Source organism: Marmota flaviventris, chromosome 6 (genome assembly GCF_047511675.1).
Source record: "Marmota flaviventris isolate mMarFla1 chromosome 6, mMarFla1.hap1, whole genome shotgun sequence".
Lineage (NCBI taxonomy): Eukaryota > Metazoa > Chordata > Mammalia > Rodentia > Sciuridae > Marmota > Marmota flaviventris.
The window spans coordinates 119,334,347-119,354,349 of NC_092503.1; the positions used below are offsets into that span (position 1 = coordinate 119,334,347).

The following is a 20,003-nucleotide window of genomic DNA, read 5'->3' on the forward strand; positions in this document are numbered from 1 at the left end:
TGCACATGGGGGAGGTGGAGACATCCTGGGTGGCCACCAGCACCCAGGCCTGCAGCCAAGCCCCCAAGCCTCAGTGACCCGCCTCCTCAATTGCACATGCCACCCAGAGGAGGTAGAGGTGCGGTCCCCGCCCACTGCACACCTGGATCTCGGTGTTGCCCCCATCCAGCAGGCGGATGGCCAGACCAATGCTCTCCTGGAAGATCTTCTCATTCTTGGTGCTGGTGATGAGGTCACACACCAGCTTGGTGGCCCCCTCCTTGTCCAGCCGGCACTGGGTGGCAGCGATTGCTGACCAGTCTTGGTCCAGACCTGGGGTGGGGACTCACTTGAGGGAAAGCTGGTGGGCAGGGGTGTGGGGGGAAGGGCCCAGGACTGGGAGAACAGGCCACCCAGAGACACAGGAGAAGGCAGCACTGACCAGTGCCCATGGGGTCTGGAAGGTCCCCCCGAGAGCTGGACTTCCGGTTCTGGAGGTAGTTTTGTAGCAGCATCTTGCGTAGCTGGTTGCCCTGGGGGAGGACGGGAGTGAGGTTGCCCGAGGGTCCTCCCGCACCCCTGCACCCTGGGCCTGGCCTGCCGGTGTCCAGCCCCCCTGGTGCGCCCCAGCCCAGCACTCACCCGGTCCCCGTACTTGCTCTTCTTGAGCAGCATCTGCTGCAGGGTCCGCAGCACCTTGATGCACAGCTTCTCCTCGGGCTCCATGAGGTCCTTCGTGTGCTGGATCAGCCTGGACCAGTGAGGGCGGCTCAGGGGGCCTCCCTCTCTCCAGCCACCTCCCCAACCAGGGCCCATCCGGTCCCCACCAGACCCTCCCCTGGCCCAGGCCACCATGCCACGGTGTCCCAGAGTCCCACTCACTTGGACAGGAAGCCCCCGCTCTCACAGCGCTGATAGGCCTCACTGCCCTCCAGGAAGAGCAGCTCGGGCCAGTGCAGGACGTCGACCAGCACAGACAGCTCTGCCTGCACCAGCGGCTTCAGCCTCTCCTCCAGGGCCGTGATGATGTCCTGGAAGGGCCAGGCAGGGTCACCGTCGCTCAAGAGAGGGTCAGGGCCTGACCACCCCTCCCCCACCTAAACACCAAACAGCCCTGCAGACGGGCCTGCGCCTGTCGGAGGGCCCTGCACCTCCAGACTCCCTGAGAGCCTGGCTGAGATCCCCAAGACCCGACTTATCTCCTTCTAGTTCCGTGTGGCCTTGCATCAACTCCTTGCCCTCTCTGAGCCTCAGTCTCCCTCCATGTGGAAACAATAGCCACCCCCACCCCACTCCCCATGCTCCCTCCACAGACAACAAGAGAGAACCGTGGACACACAGGAAGGTGCTGTTGAGAGGTGGTCCCGACCCTCCAGGAGCTCCGGCCCTACCCACTCGCCTCTGGGCTCTGCTGACACCTCAGTCCCTGGCCACAGGGTGCGGCCCTTCATAGGAGGCCAGGCACCCACTCCCACCTGCAGCTTCTCGATGATGTTCTTGTAGTCCCACTGGTTGGCGGTGGGGGTGACCCGGGGGAAGGCCCGTGTGGCCGACTTGTAGTTGGAGGCGTTCCGCTGGGCGGCGGCGGCACAGCTGGCTCCGCTGCTGAGCAGGGAGCTGATGTGGGCGTCCAGGTCCATGGGCAGCAAGATGGCCCGGCCCTTAGCTGGGGGAGGGGAGGGACTGGAGGCCAGGCTCAGGCTGCCAGGAGCTGCCACATGGTGGGACAGGACAAACCAAACCAAGGTGCGAGGATCCCGCCCTGGCTCCCACCCGAGTGTCTCTGATTCTGCCCACTACTGCCTCTTCTCCACCTATTCCTAACCACAGACTGGCTCCCTCTGCCTGAGATCATTTGCACATGCGCACACACACACAACTCGAGTTGGGGAATGTCACTGCGCTGTTCCTCTGGGGAGCTGACTCAAGGAGAAAACAGCTTCTCTTAATTGCTGGGATGCCAGGTAGACATCCAGAAGGACTTACAGAATCACCTGGGAGCAGGTGATGGGAGTGGTTAGGGTGAGGTGCTGTGAGGCAGGTGCCCCTGTGGTGAAAGGAGGGAACAGTGGCCTGGAGCTGGCCCGCGCCTGGCACACTCACCCACCATGGCGAGGGTGCGGATGCAGGCCTCCACGGAGCCTTTGTGTTGCTGCTGCAGCCATGGGCACTCAAGCAGCCGCGTGGTGGACTGCAGCAGCTGCACCACGATCGTCTGGTGTGTCTACAAGAGGCCACACGACCCCTCGCTCAGCCACCCTCCCCTGGGAAGGCCCCGGCCCAGTGGCCAGGGTCCAAGGACTGAGCCTTCATTAGCCACCACCTACATCTGCACCCAACAGAGTCATCCCCAATTCCCAAACCCCAATCCCTAAATGTTCTGGCCAACGTACACAGCAGCTGAGTTACTCCATAAGGTCCAAATCTGGGCTCACAGTCACATCACTTACTCTTTTGTACCTTTTTTTTTTTTACTAATTTTTACTAACTTAACTTCTTTTTTGGTGGTGCTGAGGACTGAACTCAGGGCTTTGCACATGTTAGGCAAGCACTGTACCACTGAGCTATATCCCCAGCCCCACCCCAAAATTCTTAAATAAGTTAATTAAAGGGGAAAAATGATGTATTTACATAGTTCAAAAGCCAAAAGTCGTTAGAAGGTACACTTTCTTTTTCTTTTTTTCTTTTCTTTTTTGTTTTTCTTTTTTGGTACTGGGGATTGAACCCAAGGGCACTAAACCACTGAGCCACATCCCCAGCCGTATTTTATATTTTATTTGGAAACAGGGTCTCCCTGAGTTGCTTAAGGCCTCACTAAGTTGCTGAGGCTGGCTTTGAACTCGGGATCCTCCTGCCTCAGCCTCCCGAGTCACGAGGATTACAGGCCTGTGCTCCAAACCCTCCATTCTCATCCCCACTTCCCTACACCCCAGCCAGCCCCGTCCACTGGCACTAAGAGGCTCACCTGCAGCGAGGTGCTGTTCTCCGAGAACGGGGAGCTGAAGAAGGCGTTGATGGTATCCAGCACCACGGTCAGCACGTACTTCTCCAGGGTGGGGTCTGCCAGGCGCTTCTCACGCTTGCTGCAGACCTGGGAGAGGAGAGAGGGGTCCCAGCGGTCCTCACGGGGATCCCTTCACTCCCTGGTGGGAGGCTGCCCCGGCCCCCCAGCCCCCACTCACCCGTGCCATGTCCAGGGTGAAGCTCTCAAAGAGTGTCCAGATGTGGTTGCTGGTATAGATCTCCTTCATCTCCACCTCCGTGTCCACATAGCAGTGGTTCACGAAGTTCACATAGGCCATCTTCACCTGGGCAGTGGGTGGGCAAGGGTCAGGAGCCAGTGGGGCTGGGCCCAGGACCTCCCGCTTATGCGATGCCCACTCCACCCCTGGCCTCGTGGTGGCTGTCTACCTCACCCCCTTCCTCCCCACCTCGGTGATGCAGTCCTCATGGGTCACCACGGACACCACGTCCTCCAGCGGCAGCAAGGAGGTGCACTTGATCTCAGTGTAGACGTTCTTGCCCTCGGCGCAGGCGGCCAGCAGGTCCACCAGGGAGATGTGGTACATGAGGGGGCTGTGGTCCTCCACGCCATCTCGGGCGGCCTTCATCATGTCCAGCAGGTGGGCCAGTGAGGCCTTGTCATTGTAGAACACGACCACGTCGTCGCCTGCATTCGTCAGCTGCAGGTGGGAGGTGGGCAGGCATCAGACCCCTCAGTCCAGCAGGCCCTGGCCCTGCCCCGCTCTGCGCTTTCCAGGGAGAAAACCCAGCGGTTTTCCAGGGACCCAGACCCAGCGTTTGCCCAGCACCAGGAAAACCCTCCCCTGCCTGCATTCTGGAAGCTCTGACTGACAGCTCAGGCCCTCGGTCATCAGAAACACTCACCAGGACCCGGAAAGCCCCCCTCCCCACTGTGGGAAAGATGCCCCACCCATGCTGGTCTCAGAGACCACCCCTCTACTCTCACCCTGGGCTGACCCCTCCCTCCCCTGGGCTCCCACAGCGGGTAATCAAAACCCTCACAGAGCACACACTGTGTCCCTCTGTGGCAGCAATTATGTGAAATAGTAATGGCAATTAGCAGTTAGCACTGCAAACACTTCCAGCCCCCCAGCCTCATTTCTGACGTCTCTACTCTTGCTGCGGTGACTCCCTTCTTCCCTGTCCCACACTGCAAGATGCTCCAGGGCAGAGACCACGGCTGTCCCAGATGTAGACTCAGCCCCGCAGGCTGCAAGCCTTCAGTGAGCAGGTATTTGTTGAGTACCCACTGTGCATCAAACGCCTGAGTTCTACCAGACACGCAGCCTTAGTTCTCCCTCCAGCGCCTCCCAACCCTGTCGGACTCCTAACTCTGCAGCCCGCCGCCCCATTTCCCGGCACCTCCCCGCGCCCGCCCTCACCTCGGTCATGATCATGTCCTGGCACTTCTTGACGTACTTGCCCTCGGCCTTGATGACGGTGTGCAGGAAGTCCAGGTACTGCACGTGGCGCCCGTGGGTGGCCAGTAGGTGCACGAAGTGCTGCAGCACGGGCTCGCTGATCTCAGAGCACAGCTGGTAGTTGTTGAGGAAGATGTGCTGCATGGTCTCCGCCTCCAGGAGCTGTGCCAGGATGGTCAGGGGTCAGGAAGGGTCTGGACACCGTGCCCCACCTGCCCCCGTGCTCCCCCCGTGCCCTCACCCCCGGCGTGAGGAAGAGGTGCAGGTTCTTGTGCAGCAGGGCCTGGTTGCCGGGGTTCCCCGCGCAGAACTTCTGCAGGAACTGGTGTGTGTAGCGCAGGATCTCCAGCATCTTGGTGTCGCTCTGGGCGTGGGAAGGGGAGAGCGTGCTGGGCCCACCAAGGAGCAAGGGAGCCTGGGCCCAAGCTGGACAGGCACGGTGTGGTCAGGGTTTGGGATGGGGCTCACGAGGAGGCCAGAGTGGGAGCTGGGCCTCGAGGCCAGGATGGAAAAGAGTGAGGGGCTGAGGAACAGAGGGGGAGGTGCCGCTGGAGGGCAGGGAGAGGGCAAAGGGGTCAGGGTCAAGAAGAGCCGGTGATGTCACACTCAGAGTCAGGATGGATCTAGGAACCTATCAAGATCAACAGCAGCTAAGGTGAGGGTCAGAACTCAGGATGAGGCTAAGACTGGGGTCAGGGGCCCAGTGGGCCTGGGGACAGATCAGGGGAAGATGTCCAGATGATGCTGGGGTAGGAAATCAAAAGCAGGGTTTGGGACAAGATCAGAGCTGATATCACAGGTCAAGGAGAGGATGGGTCAAACCAGGGTCAATATAGTGAAGTTAAGGAGCTAAAGGTCAAAGGTTGAGATGGAACTGTGATAATCAGGGTTAGCCTAGAAGAGGGGAAGGAAATCGGGGTCAGATTATGAAGTGGGATGAGGCTGGGTCAAATCAACATCAAGGTGGATCAGGATGAGGGGTGGAAGGGCAAAGGTGAGAGGATACTAAGAGTGGACTCAGGGTCAAGGTAAGTCGGGGCACAGGACAGAGTCAAAGGTCAGGGTGAGGCTGAGTTAGGTCAGCAGTGGGGACCAGTGCACAACTTGGACTGGGTCAGGGTTCAGGATGGAGCTGGGCCCTGGAGCCAGAGGTCAGAGGTCAGGGTCACCTTGTCATAGGGGATCTGCAGCAGGTCCAGCATGACCTTGTGGGCATCCATGTTCTTGAGGAGCCGCTGCTGCTTCTTCCTCATCTGCTCCCCGACCCCACACATCTTGTTCAGCCTCTCCAGGATCTGGGGTAGGGGGAGACAAGTGGGCCCAAAGCCCTTCTCCCCTCCCCAGGACCCGTCTGCCCAGGCCTCCATGACCAAGTCCCAGCCTCATCCAGGACAGGAAGGGGGAAGGAGGTCACAGCTGTTGAATCAGTCCATCACAACAAGCCAGGGAAGCACTAAAAACCCCAATTCCACCCATAAAATAAATAGAACAATATGACTGTGAAATGGAATTTCATTAAATTCCTTCGGCTTTAAAATAATTCCATCTGGACCTTGGCAGGGTTGTTTTGAACATGCCAGAAAAGCTGGAAGCTATCTATCTGGAGGGCCAGGAGGGCGAGGCTGAAGAGCCAACCAGCTGAAGCCTTGGGGCACAGAGGTCTGCAGAGCCCAGATCCTCAGGGACCCTCTGCCACTCACGCCCTTGACGATCCGATAGTTCTCACTGCTCTTCTCCCCTGGTGGATGCAGAAAGCCCTCCTCGTCCGTGGGCCGCTGGGGACACAGACAGGATCGGGGTCAGCCAGGCCCGGCTCTCCCGGGCTCCCCACCCCAGCTTCCCGCCACCAGGCTCACCTCCTTCTTGTCCTTGGCGGTGCCTGCCTCCCCCTCCTCGCCCTTGCCACTGCCCTTCTTGTCCACCCATAGCTCCGATTTCTCCACCATCGTCCGCAGCCGGTCCAGCTCTGATTTGATCACCTTGTAGTTCTCCACGTCCTGGGCCGAGATCAGCAGCTGCACCTGAAGGTGGGGGATGGTCTTGGCTGGTGGATGGGCACCTCCAGGTCCACCTGGAGAACCCCAGGGCCTTCCCTAGTGTCACCCACCTAGTGATGCCTCTCCCAGTGCCACCCACCACCACCTGTTCTTCTCCATCAAGCCAAATCCTGCTCCCATTTGCCATCCTGCCACAAGCCCACCACCTCCAGGAAGCCTTCTCTGGAGCCAAGGGCACTCTGCCTGCACTGCCACGTCACCTGGCTTCAGCTGCTCTGACTCATGTCACTATTACTGTGGCCTGTCATTAGCTCACCAGACCTTCCACAGGCCCGGCAAAGTGTATCCGTATCGATGATCACTGGCTGAAAGAGGGGGGCCTGCGTCTAACTCCCGCCCCTCTCACTCTGGGCCAGGAGGCCAGGATGAAAGACTCCCTGAGCCTCGACTTCCACCCCCCTCAAAAAAAGGAATGACAGTGGTGCCATACTGTCAGGCTACTGTGAGAATTCCAGGACAGAATGAGACGTCAAGTGAGCGCTTGTCAACCACCAACCCCACCTGGCACAGGTCTCTCACAGGGAGCTGTCAAGGGGCCGTGACGTCAGTCACAAACACCAGGCACTCGGCTAGGGCTGCCTGCGAGCCAGGCAGGGTTCGGCATCAGCACTGATGTGCGTAATAGAGTTTGCACACTATCAAGGGCTGCCCGCAGCATAAGAAGGGGCAGGCACTGAGCCAGGCCGGGAGGGACAAAGGTGGCCACAACTCAGTCCTTGTGTTGAAGGAGCTCAGCAAGGCTGGAAACCCAAATATGTACCCCAAGTTCCCCTGAGCTGTGAGCTCCTTAATCACTGAACCCCCAGTTGCCCAGGTAGGCCCAGGACGCAGTGCAGGCAGGGCCAGGGGATCCTCCGTCACCTGCTTAAAGGTGTGCATGGCCTCCTGTCGCTGGCTGAAGTGCTTGAAGAGCAGCTGGAGGGCTCCCGAGACCAGCGGTGCGTAGTCGTGCATGGTCAGGTGGATGAGCACACGCAGGAACATGCGGCCACCCTCGTCGTCCACCTCCAGCATGCTGCTGGTCTTCCTGCGGACACCAGGGTGCCGGGGCGTCGGTGTGCTGGCACACACCTGCCTCCCGAGGGACCCAGGCCTGGCACAAGCACGCTTTCTACCCCCATTCAGCAGACGCAGCACCCAGTGTGACATTTGTTCAAGATACTGATGTTTTTCCCACCTGTGTGCAAACAGCCCCTGGCCTGAGGCCCTCGAGGGATCTGTGTCCCCTGGGCTCCCTCAGGACCTCCCTGGATTAAGCAGGGAACCCTTCTAATGGGACCCACAGACCTCACCACCCCACCCAAGAGGATTTAGATGGAACAGAAGTGGGAAAACATGATCTTTATTTTTACCAATCTCTAACCAAAATGGAACACTTCCTTCCATGAGGAAATACTAGCCGTATTTCATGAGTTTGTCACCAATGAAAATCAACAGATGTTTTCACATCACCTCAGAGTTGTTAACAGAAATTGTGAAATATTGTTTACATTCACCACTGCTTCGAAGTGACGGCGCTAATTACACCCACCGGCGCAGCGTGCTATTTAATGTGTTAATAAAGAGGCCCATATATAACTGTCACTTCAACTTGGTTTGCTTCAATATTTTGATAACTGCTTCTCAACTGCCATAGGTTTCCTTTGTAATTTAATGTGCTTTATTTTATGAATGTAAAACACTGTCCTGAGAAGGGGCCCGCGGGCTACACTAGACCTCAAGGAGGGTAGAGCTCACAAATGGCAGGAGCTCCCCGTGTCCCGGCCCATCCCAGACCACCAGCATGGGGGTGGGGCAGGTTGCAAAACCCCCAGAGGCCCTCCCTGCTAAGGGACAGGAGGACATTTGCCAGTCACCCGACCCAATTCCTGATGCACAAGTAGAGGCACAGCAGCCCTGATGGGAGGCAGGGGAATGACCAGGATGACTGAGACCCAGGTGGTCCCTACATGGCTGGGGCTGGGCAGGCAGGGGAGGGTCAGAGGGTGCACACTGGTGAGGGTCTGCAAAGGAAGAGGGAGCAGCCAGCACCCAGCCCCAGAAACCCTGACTGCCCCAGGAGCAGGCATCAGGCCTGAGTCCTCATCACCCACCCAACTCCCACCCAGCCCCCCACTCAACCCTCGCCTCACCCTACTCCAAACATGGCCTCCGCCTGCTCCCCAATGCGGTCCAGGTTCATGTTGGCAGCTGAGGGGAGTAAGAGGAGCAGGTGGGGCACAAGTCACAGGGGTGGGGAGCAGAATCACCCCCTGGCTGCACTGGCTGGCTGGCGGCCCCCCGCCTGCCCCTTCCCAGGCCAGGTGCAGTTCCAGGGTTGGAAATCACGCAGGGGAGGACCACAGCAGCTTGTCACCCAGGGAGTGAGGAGACTGGGATCTGACCGGGCTCAGTCCGATCGGCTGTGACTTTAGGCAAATCCTGCCCCCCACAGCCCTCGTTTCCCCACCTAGGAGTAGGGAAGGATCCCTGCCCTTCCCCTCATGTGGCAATCAAATGGGACAATGGAGAGGAACCACCTGTTTAGGCTGGGAAAGGGCGGGGAAGGGAAGCTTCCCAGTGTCTGCGCTACCCCGTGTGTCCCTGGGCCACTGCCTGCAGGTGGGGCGGAAGCCAGGTACGCACTGGTGGAGTCGAAGGCTGGTGCTGTGCCATCGGCGCCACTGTCCTGCATGGGAAATACCTCCACGAACTCCTTCTTGAAGACCGACAGCAGGTAGGAGATGCGGTAATCCAGGCGCACGTTGAGGATGAACTGGAGAAGGGCAGAGGACGGAGGGAGGGCCGGCCTGGGGTCAGGAGGCCTGCCTGCTCCGTGAGGGGTGAGGGCGACCCTGACTGGCTTCTAGCACTCCAGGGCTTCTCGGATGTCACAACAAAAAAATCAAGATCCCTCTCCCAGGGATGCTCTTGCCCAAGTGCACAGGCATGTGAGACGGTTGGTGCCTCCCCAGCACGAGGCAGTGAGTGCCCGACCAGCCCACCCAGGCCCTCCTGCCAGGCTGGACACTGATGGGAAAGCGAATGAAGCTCCCCAAGTCCAGGGCCGACTCCTGCACTCCCATCCTGCTCAGCCAAGCAGACCTGGGGCTCCCTAGCAGAGGAGAAACTGAGGCACGAAGACAAGATTTGAAGGTTCACCTGACTGGACTCTATCCCCAAGATGAAGAGTCTCTGGCCACACCCCTGATACAGACAGCCCCAGCTTCCAGAATGAGTCAGAAGCCCCTCCTCTGACTCCCCCAGTCAGATCCTGGCCAGAATAGGTCCCCCATGCCGATGACTGCATTACCCTCCTGTCCTCTGGGGGCCACAAGACCTCAGAAACCCATAAGCCCCTTCCCCTGGGGTGGTTAGGGAGTCTCAGGCAAGACCCAGAATAGACATGACCATATCTACCTCACAGAGAAATGGGCTCTCCCACCTCTACTCTGCTCCAAAAATCCCTGTGACCTTGGGAAGGTCGCCTTCCCCTTTACTTTCCTCATCCATAAAATGGGAGGATTGACCTAGATTTAGGCCCATTGGAGTCGCCTGAAGGGCTTTTCACAATAGACCAGGGCCACACCTCCAGTGTCCCTGATTCAGTAGGTCTGGAGTGGAGCCTAAGAACGTGCACTTCTAGCAAGTCCCCTGCTGATGGTGATGCTGCTGGTCCAGGGCACTAACCCTGAGGACCACTAGGCTAGACAGCAATCACTGTAGAACCTTCCAGCATGAAATACTGAGATCAAAAGGGTTCCTCTGCATCTCCTTGCATCTGTCCTATTCCCAACACCTCCCACCATGGTCTTGGCTCAGCCACCTGCAGGATTTCCAGAATCTTCAGCTTGGTCTCCATCACCACAATGTCTTCATTCTCCTCAAACTTGCTTCTGTCCAGAGGTTCAGTGGCTCCGGCCCCAGCAGGCAGGTTGGGAGTGCCAAAGACAGACTGCTTCCGGCTCAGCACCATGGTGGACATCATGTGTCCCACGCCCTGAATGGACCTCCGCACATTCTTGCCTGTGGGTTACAGAGGGTGCCCAGGAGGGAGTCACAGGGTGTGCACAGCAGGGTCCCCATGTGACAGGAGAGGCAGAGCACACACACTGTTTATGACACCCCTCGAAAAGACAGGAAGCAGGTGGCAGCTGAGGGTGATTGGAGAGAACTTCCCACGCTCAGAGGGGGCTGAGGAACCCAAGGGCAGCGGGTAGCCCGCAGGCAAAGCCTCACCGCCTGAGTCCTCGTAGGCCTGCAGCATGGCCGGGGGCCCCTGCACACAGTCGATGATGCCGAGCAGCGTGCGCGTGAGCCTCAGCAGCTCGCTGAAGCTATAGAAGCCGAAGTAGATGAGATTGTGCGCCAGGCTGACCACCTGTGAAGGGGCGGGGCTGAGGTGAGGGTGGGTGGGGCCAATGCATGCAGAGGCGTGGTTTCACGGAGGGTGTGGCCAAGACAGAAAAAGGGTATAATGAGGATGGGGTTCCCAGGAGAATGGGTTCTTGGGAAAGGCAGACCCTAAGCTGATGAGGTGAGTGGACCAGGAAGAGACAGCCCTCCCCCAGGCATCAGAGCGGAAGGCTCCCGCTGTGGGAGTCCCAGCCATCTACTGGGGCACTGAGGAAAGTGGGATCAAAGATTCTACAACCCACCTCTGGGTGCAGACTGAGACCCAGTGAGGATGCAAGCCAGAGCCCCAGTAACCCCCAACCCTGGGCGCCCCCAGCGCACCTCATAGGTCAGCTTGTTCTTCTCCTCGTTGGCAAAGGGCACAGCCTCGCTGACCACATTGTTGAGGTAGTCCTCCACGAACTCCATGGTGCTGGCGAACTTGTTCTTCTTGTCGTCCCGGGAAGCGTTGAGGTTGGAATCATAGCTGGGGATGGAGGGGCAGAGGCATCAGGATCCCTGACCCACCCACCCCAGCCTCTGCCCTTGTCTGCCCCAACCACTCTCTCTCACTCCTTGATGGTGATGGCTGTGGGGATCTCGGTCCAGAGGCGAGCGAACTTGACAGGCGTGACCAGCTCCTGGGGGTCCCGGTCCACGTGCACGTGCAGCATCAGATGACAGAAGGAGGCACGCAGGTCGAAGGGCAGCATCTCATCAGCCATGCACAGGAAGATCAGGTCCACACCCAGCTGCTGGGAGATCTCGTCAATGGCCAGGTACTGCCGGTCCAGGCACATGCGAGCAAAGAGCTTCAGCTGGTACCTACAGGACAAAGAGATGGTGAGGACAGCGGGGACCAGGGCTGCTAGCACTTGGGCTTGGTGAGGACTCCGTAAAGTGGCTAAGGGACATTGGCCACTGTATAGAAAGGACACAACTTAAGATGGAAGGAACCCCATCTGTGATGATGAGGATTGCAATTCCTTCTTGGCTAAGGAGGAAAAGGACTTTCTGGCTCAGCCAGGAGAGGTGCTTACAGGAAGTGAGTGGCTGAGAGATGGGGGAAGGCTGGAGAGCGTGGGGAAGTGCGGTGGGAGGAACCAGCTGGGGAGAGATCAGGGCAGCACTGTAGGAGGCTTGGCTCTGCCCTGCAGTGGGTGAGGTCATGGCCTCTGCATCCTCCTCAGAGACCACACTGCCTCCCATGGAGGCAGCAGCCTGGTGTGAACCGAGGCTCCCCACTTAACATCTATGTAAGCTCTGGAGAGTTCCTTTACCTCTCCGCTCTTTCATTTCCCCATTGTACACTGAGCACAATGACGGCACCTACTTCCTGTGCTGTGAGGCATAAATGTGTGCTCAGGGAAGTGCTCAGAACAGTGCCTGGGCTACAAACAGCCACTCAGAGGGCCACCAGCACCATGCCTTAAAGTCCATATGTATGGGCTGGGGATGTGGCTCAGTGGCAGAGCAACTGCCTAGCATGTGTGAGGCACTGGGTTTGATAAAATAAATAAAAGAAAGGTATTGTGTCCATCTACAACTAAAAATATTTTTAAAAAATAATGAAGTACATGGGCCGGGGCTGTAGCTGGGTGGTAGAGCGCTTGCCTAGCGTGAACGTGAGGCACTGGTTTCGATCCTCAGCACAAATAAAATAAAGGCATGCTGTCCATCTACAACTACAAAAAAAATTATAAATAATAATAATGAAGTGCATATGTTTGGAGACAGATGTGGTTTCCCTGAAGTCTGGCCGCTGTGCCAAGCCTGGCCTCGAGGCCACCCAGGGCTACTCAAGAAGACAGCGGTCCTTCTGTCACCATCCTGGGAAGAAGGCTGTGTGCAGGGCAGGGGCGTGAGGGTAGGGAGGCACTGCTGTGGAGGCAGGAGAACCCCACCACCTCCCGCAGCCATCGCCCACGGGTGCAGGACAAGCAGAGGGGCAGAGCACCTGTAGTAACTGAGCACGTTCTCGTCGTGGGCGTTGCCGGCCCGCGCCTCCTGCGCCAGCTGCCTCACGCTCTTCTCGTGGTGCTCGTTGTTCTTGTCGGTCCACGTGAGCCACACTTCCTCCTCAGAGTACTCGATGCTCAGGTACTCGTGCGACTGGGCCATCTCCTTCACCGGCCGGAGCCTGCAGACCAACAGCACCGTCATGCGGAGCCAAGCGGGGCTCCTGAGCCACACGGAGCTCTCTCCCCTGAGTACCAGCTCAGGCGCCCATTGCCACCTCCGTGCCCAGCACAGCCTGTGAGCTCCTCGAGGGCAGGGACTGTGGCTCGTTCGCCTCTGTGCCCGAATTCTACCTCCCACAGTGCCAGGCACAGAGCTGGGTGTGGCAGAGCCACAGAGAGCAAGGGGCCAGCTCTCGCCTGCACCCCAGCGGGGCCCAAGCTCTAAGGCCGCTGGGTGGGCTGCAAGGGCTGTGGACAGGGCAGCGCAGCCACTCACTCAGTCTGGATGAGAATGTCGCTGTTCTTGGGGTCCAGCACGCACTTACAGATGAGCTCCTGGGTGACGGGGATAGCGATGTGGTTGGACACACACAGGTCTGAGAGGTAGTCCAGGAACCTGGGGTGGTGACATCAGGGCGAGGGAGGGGGCTCAGTGGCCACAGAGAGAAAACCTTCCCCTTCCCCAGCTGGAAGCAGCAGCCTCTTTGGAGCCAGCTGACCACAGCCCATGAGCATCACCCTGGGGCAGAGGGAAGATGACATGGGGGTCTAGAGGGGCAGGGGGAAGCACAAAGGCAGTGGCAATATTCAAAATGTTTAAGCATTAGCTCAGTATAGGCACTGGTGTCACTGGAGAAGGTATGGGGCCTCCTGCTGCACCAGGAGGCACTCCTCCTGTGGCTAGATTGGGCCAAATTTGGGAGGATCCCAGAGAGGGGCTGGGGAGGTCATGATTTACCAACAGTGCAGGAGTGTTTCAGTATTTTAACAACCAGCACCAGCCGACTTTCCACACTGGGCGGGGAAGGGAGAGAGGGCAGCAGGGGTGGAGGGGAGGAGTCCCACCTGGGCTCCCGGTTCTTCCGCACAAGGCTGACAAAGGTCTCCACCTCGGTCTTGGTGATGTGCTTCTCCAGCAGCTTGCGGTTGTTGTGCAGCAGGGCCGTGATGGTGTCCTCCGCCAGGATGTCATAGCCAATCTGGGACTGCATCATCCCAAACTGCTTGGCGATGTGCTCCTGGGGACAGATGAGCTAGGGGTCATGGGGAGCCACCAACAAGGCATGGGGTAAGAACACTGCCTGGACCCAGAGATAGGGACCCAACAGGCAGGGGGCCTGTACCTTAGAAGGGGGAGGTGTGACAGAAATAGCCAGCCCAGGCAGAAGGGTGGCTTTCTACTATATCATTATTCAGCTCATCGTCTGTCTCCCAGCCAGAGGGAAACCTCCGGGAGGGCAGGACCAGCACACAATTTGTGGAGCCCAGTGCAAAATGAAATAGTAAATACTCTGTTCAAAAATTAAGAATCTCAAGATGGGAGTTGTAGCTCAGTGGTAGAGTGCTTGCCTGGCATGCATGAGGCCCTGGGTTCAATCCTCAGCGATGCATATAAATAAGTGAACAAAATAAGAGAGCCACTGGCAACTTAAAAATTTTTTTAAAAAAGAAGAAGAATTTCAAGGCAACATATCACTAAAGCCAGAGCAAGGCCCTTTGATCACCTGCCAAGTCATATGCCCATGAAGCCAGCCCTGCCTGGCACACAAGTGTGCACCAGGTGAACACAGAGTGAATGAGCACCCAGGTGGGGGCAGGGCGCACCTGGTTCTTGCGGTAGTCCTCCTGGGAGTGCCGCAGCACGCGGTAGCAGAGGCGGAACATGTGCTGGTAGGGGGCATTCTTCTGGTCTGACAGCTCCTCCAGCCGCACCAGGGGGCCCTCACCCCCCTTGTCCCGGAAAGGGGCCTTCAGGATGCCAAAGATCTGGGGGACACAGAAGATGAGGAAGGATTCTCCCACATGGGCTCACACCCCTAGTCACCCCAAGAACGCCGAACCCCAACAGACAGTCCTCAAAGGCACCCTTGACGTTAACCCCAAATGATTCCAAGCTGAACCACAATCCCAAACCCTCTCCATCACCCCCATTTTCACCCTAACTCTCCCTACTCCTGGCCAGATCCCACTGCCAACCTCAGCCCCCCCGCCTCCTTGCCAAAAAGAAAACTAATGCAATTATTTAAAAATTTAAAAGTTGGGGGCTGGGTGGATGAAAACCATTTCTAGAAGAGAAATGAAGGAGACAACGCAGCTAAAGGGAATGCAAAAGGCCATAGTTGGATCCTGGGTAAAACAACACGCTTTCGAGGAAAGACAAGACATTTGATGTGGACTAGAAATCGTTGCTAACTGTCTCAGGAGTGATGATGGTTCTGTGATAGAGAACCAAGTCCTCATCAGGAGATGCACGGTGCGCAATTTTGGGGTAAAGAGCAATCTATCTGGAAATGCATGGATGGAAAGGGGGCAGGATGCACAGCAGAGGCACATAAAGTCAAACTGGAAATGCAACGAGAGCCAGGAGTGGACGTACCGTGCTCATAGTACTATGTACTATATACTCATTATATTGTACGTTGTACTATACTTCCTCAGTATTTAAAAATTCTCATAGTAAAAATTTAGAAAAATATTTTAAAGCACAAGTTCTGGATCCAACATCCATTAAGTTCAAATCCTGGCCCTGCTGCCAAGCTGTGTGCTCAGATCAAGTTACAGCCTGTGTGCTTCAAGTTCCTTATCAGTAAAATGGGGGTAATGAAAATAGCGCCTCCTCCAGGCAGGGAGGACCAAGTGAGTCCATACAGGAGGGCACTTGGGGAAGCACCTGGCATGTGCCTGGTGCCTCCTGCAGGCCCCAAGCCTTGTGCATGTCAGGCAAGTGCTCCACCACTGAGCCACATCTCCGGCCTGATAATCAGTTTTAAAAGTGGGTGCTGAGAAACCACAGGTGGAAACAGGAAAAGGCACACTCAGCATGTGTGAAGGCATGAAGCAGGCATCCTGTCCCCACCACCCAGCCCCTCCCTGTCGGTCGCATGCACACAGCACCTGTTTGAGGATGTTCTGCTCTCTCATCAGCTTCTGCCGTTCCCGGTTGGGCTTGGTGACCATGATGTCCAGGACATTCTGCCCATTGTTGGGGACGTCGCTAACAAAAAACACCAGGTCCTCCAGCAGCTGGATGACAAACCTGGTGAGAGACAAGAGGGATGACAAGTGCTGTGGAGAGTCTAGGCAGCTTTCCCAGGGCCCACCTGCAGGCAACCAGCCCTGCCCAAGGCCTGCAGTCACCTGCCAGCCCTGCTGCCCCAAGTACAGAGCCCTCACCAGCCTGCAGCCCCTCTCCCCGGCTCTCCCCAACACCCCAGGCCCCACACACCCTGGACTCCCAGCTGCTCCCAGACCCTTCCCTGCAGCCCACCTGCGGTCGTTCTGGCTGATGAAGCCCTCGTTGAGCTTCTCCACGGCGCTGGCCAGCATGGAGCTGGCGTCATTGGCAAAGTCCAGGTCTCGGATCTCAGAAACGGGCACTGACACGATGGCAAAAGCCTCCTTGTCCTCCTTGGTGGGGCAGGTGCCAAGCTGCAAGAACAGGGATCAGCAGGGCAGCTGGGGACAAGCTCCAGCCCTGTCCCCATCCCCCCAGCCCCGGGCGGCCCACACCATGAGCCTGATGGGCCGCTCCTCCTCGATGTCAATGGGCACGTTGGTGCTCTGGATCCACGTGTTGGTGCAGAGGTGCCGCAGGCGCACGTAGGAGTTCCTGCAGGCAGGGGGGAGGGCGGGAGTGTGTGACAGTCACCTCCCACCTCACTCCACACCTCAACAGCCATGGGGCAGGGCCCACCAGTGACACTGGGGGCGCCTGAGGCCCAGGGAGAGAGGAGCAGGCTGACAGCCCCTCCTGCCCCTGTCCACCCCCAGGCCCACAGGCCTCACTGCACTCCCCAACCAAAGCCTTCTGGTAAACCTGGGACTGGAACTCACTTGGACAAATGAGGCTATTGAGACTATTTATCCCATTTATTGTAAGATGCATTTGATTCATATAACTACTCATGTCTCTGATTATGAAATGTAAGGTCATGCTTCTGAGATGAAAAATAATTTGAATTTCAAAATGCACCAAGCCCCAAAAGTTTCAGGTAAAGGATGTGAGTCTACTTAATTGTGACTTGATTAATTAAGTGATTAATTAATTAATTAATCACTTAATTAATTAAGTGACTTAATTAATTCTCTCAGCAGCCTGGTTGACAGGTAGACCTGATAGTCCCACTTCACAGATGAGAAGACTGAGGCAGAGTGATGTGTCAGCTGCCTGGGGGCATAGAGCTAGGAAATACTAAGGCCTGAACTGGTGCTCTGGAAGTTTCTTAATGTTATGTCCTGTCATCTCAGGGGTGGCAGAATCTTGCAGGTCGGAAGCCTGACCTCCCCAGACAGTGTTTGGGTTTCCAGTGCTTCTGGGCCTCGGATGAACTATGGTGCAGCCTGTGATTGATCACCCAGACTGGCTGGAGCAGGCCATGGATAAGTGACACTGGAGAGGAGGCTTGGTGATAATGGAACCAGCCCAGGGCAGCACCCACTGTGTGCAGAGCCATAGGGTTGGGCACATGGCAAGCAATGGCGGTCAGAGCTGCACCCCCAGAGAGGCACGACCTGCCGGGACCCCAGAGGCCCCAAAGACCTCAGGACATTCAGAGAGTCCTAGGGACAGGATGGCCCAGCCAGCCCCCAAGCACATGGCGGGCACCCACCGGGGCACAAAGGAGTCAGTTTTCTGCAACGTGGTGGGGTCCAGCTCAAAGAGCGAGGCGATGTCGTTGCCGTGGGGGACAGCTACCAGGCGGTACTTGATCTTCTCCCCCGCATTCCTGCGGCCTGCACGACCCTGGGGCCCCTGGGGTGAGAACTCCGTGTCACCTGGGAACCCAGCTGAGAGACCTCCCTGCAGCCTGTCGCCCAGGCTCCATGGCCTCTCCTGCCCCCGTCCACCCCCAGGACAGGCTCACGCTTGCCGGGCTCGGCAGCCCCGTCTTGGTCCTCACCATTCCTGCTGCCTTGGGGTCTGAGGCATCGCCTTTGTAGCTGGGGTTCTCCTGGACACAAGTACAAGATCGGGGAGCTACTGGTCACCAGGCTATACTCCCAGGACCTCACCCAAAACAAGGTCATCCCCAGAGGGCAGACAATGCCCACCGCAGCCCCAAAGCCCATGTCACTCCCGAGGAGCCACCCTGGGATCTCTTCATGGCCCCTCTCCACAGACACATGTGAAAACACACACAGACAACCAGCACACACCAGTGTCCCCTACACACAAGCATATGGACAGACAGTTACTTTTGCTCCCTGCAGTAGCCCCAGGGTCTAGAATGGTGCCTGGTTCGTGGCCGGCATACACCGGCTCACCTGTAGTTGTACATCTCTTTGATCATATTTGATAAATAAATGCATGATGCAGCCAAGCCAGGACCCACAGGCACAGGCGTCTGGGCACACAGAGGTGTGCACATGCACTCCCGCATGCACCCGGGGCACACACACAGCCAGAGCTCCCAGAATGCCCCTGCCTCCCCGCTCACCTCAGCAGCCAGGTAGTTGCCCGTGGCCAGATGCTTGAAGCGATACAGGCCGTTCCAGTGGCCAGCTCCTCCTCGGCAGGGGTCGTGGTGGACCACCTGGGGACATGCAGGGATGAGAGGCTGACCAGGGAGCGGAGCCCAGACCCCAGGAGGCCTGGAGGTTGCTGGGCAAGTGGGTGCCTCTTGCTCCAGAGGGGCTCAGAGGAGGGGTGGGGTGAGCAGCCCAGCCTCCAGCATGCGGAGGGGAGGGGAGGGGAGGGTCCGGGTGCAGGGCTCTGACCTCCACCTCCCAGAGGGCGTTGGAGCTGGTGGCCGAGGTGGCGGACTGGCGCAGGGTGGTGCGCAGGAACACCTGTAGCTTGCCCTTGTACTCGTCACACGTCAGGAACTTCTCCTGCTCTGCGTGGAACAGCCGCACCACGTCTCCCTGCAGGCGGAGCGGTGTGGCTTTAGGATAGACACTGTCCCTGCCTTCTCAGTGACTCAGGGCCCTTCTTCCTGCTTCCAGGGCCAGCGTCAGACCGCCCGAGCCCAGCGCCACACAGCCAGCACTGTCCACAGCCCCCACAGACCCCCAAGCCATGTTCAAACTCACCCCTGACCACATCCCTCCCTATCTGTCCCCCTAGACGCTCTGGCTCGCCTCTAACAGCCATCTCCAGTCACCTCTCCAAGAAGGCAGGCGGAATCCCACCCCCTGGTGACCCCAGGCCATGGCTGCCCTCTCCTAGGGACTTTGCTGCCCTAGGAGAGGGCAGCCATGTCATCAGAGAGGCTCTGGGGAGAGGGGGGCAGGGGACGGGCTCTGACTGAAGTGTGGACTGTGTGCAGACTCAAGGGAGGGAGAGAGGGAAGGAGGGAGGCGGCATCTGGGCAGTTCATGCCCATTGTTTCCTCCTCCCCTGAGCAGCTAGAAGGCAGGGGGTGTGGCCTGTCCATCTCAATAGCTTTGGAAAGAGACCAAAGCTTAGATCCTGGCTCTGTTTTTATAAAAGCTGTGTGACCTCCTTAAACCTCTCTGTTTTGGTTTTTTTTGTTTGTTTGTTTGTTTTTCCTAAGTACTGAGGATTGAACCCAGGGTGCTCTATCTCTGAGCTACATCCCCAATACTTTTTATTTTTTATTTTGAGACAGGGTCTCACTAAGTTGCCCAGGCTGGCCTCAAACTTGTGATCCTCCTGCCTCAGCCTCCCTGAGTTGCTGGGATTTCACGCGTGTACCAACTGTACCCAGCAGCTTAACCTCTCTGAACCTCACCTGCCTCTTGTGTAAAATGGGATTATTCTGCTCTCCTTGCAGAAATTGTGAGGATTAGATGTTTAATGAAATAGTACTGTCCCTTACCATGCAGTCCCTGTGCAAACACTGTTGAGGACTTCCGTGCCTGAGTCTATACAACTACTGGGTAGTAGGACATCATTCTCCCCATTTTATGGGTAGGGAAATTCGGTTCAGAGAAGATAAATGCCCTGCCAAGGGCCCCCTAGCTAGTGGCAAATGAGACATGATTTTCCCTCCTGGGTTCCCGGG

The 20,003-nt window shown here is 57.5% G+C and overlaps 1 protein-coding gene across 3 annotated transcripts in view; it reads right to left on the minus strand.

The window, feature by feature from the left end:
- The window catches only part of Itpr3 (inositol 1,4,5-trisphosphate receptor type 3), a 63,098-nt gene that overhangs the window by 12,081 nt on the left and 31,014 nt on the right, over nt 1-20,003 (minus strand). For all 3 annotated transcript variants that reach the window (XM_027943674.2, XM_027943673.2, XM_027943675.2), the window contains exons 8-39: nt 18,754-18,900; nt 18,474-18,569; nt 17,937-17,987; nt 17,646-17,788; nt 16,546-16,645; nt 16,304-16,464; nt 15,931-16,072; nt 14,641-14,802; nt 13,882-14,054; nt 13,313-13,432; nt 12,813-12,995; nt 11,429-11,680; nt 11,198-11,342; nt 10,700-10,841; nt 10,287-10,486; nt 9,107-9,236; nt 8,614-8,671; nt 7,343-7,508; nt 6,281-6,445; nt 6,125-6,199; nt 5,594-5,719; nt 4,666-4,788; nt 4,386-4,586; nt 3,411-3,662; nt 3,162-3,287; nt 2,945-3,070; nt 2,083-2,203; nt 1,455-1,645; nt 862-1,010; nt 622-730; nt 422-512; nt 143-312 (exon numbers count right to left, since the gene is read on the minus strand). In XM_027943674.2, the coding sequence (XP_027799475.2) occupies nt 143-312; nt 422-512; nt 622-730; nt 862-1,010; nt 1,455-1,645; nt 2,083-2,203; nt 2,945-3,070; nt 3,162-3,287; nt 3,411-3,662; nt 4,386-4,586; nt 4,666-4,788; nt 5,594-5,719; nt 6,125-6,199; nt 6,281-6,445; nt 7,343-7,508; nt 8,614-8,671; nt 9,107-9,236; nt 10,287-10,486; nt 10,700-10,841; nt 11,198-11,342; nt 11,429-11,680; nt 12,813-12,995; nt 13,313-13,432; nt 13,882-14,054; nt 14,641-14,802; nt 15,931-16,072; nt 16,304-16,464; nt 16,546-16,645; nt 17,646-17,788; nt 17,937-17,987; nt 18,474-18,569; nt 18,754-18,900 (4,596 nt within the window). The remainder of the gene's footprint in view (nt 1-142; nt 313-421; nt 513-621; nt 731-861; nt 1,011-1,454; nt 1,646-2,082; nt 2,204-2,944; nt 3,071-3,161; nt 3,288-3,410; nt 3,663-4,385; nt 4,587-4,665; nt 4,789-5,593; nt 5,720-6,124; nt 6,200-6,280; nt 6,446-7,342; nt 7,509-8,613; nt 8,672-9,106; nt 9,237-10,286; nt 10,487-10,699; nt 10,842-11,197; nt 11,343-11,428; nt 11,681-12,812; nt 12,996-13,312; nt 13,433-13,881; nt 14,055-14,640; nt 14,803-15,930; nt 16,073-16,303; nt 16,465-16,545; nt 16,646-17,645; nt 17,789-17,936; nt 17,988-18,473; nt 18,570-18,753; nt 18,901-20,003) is intronic.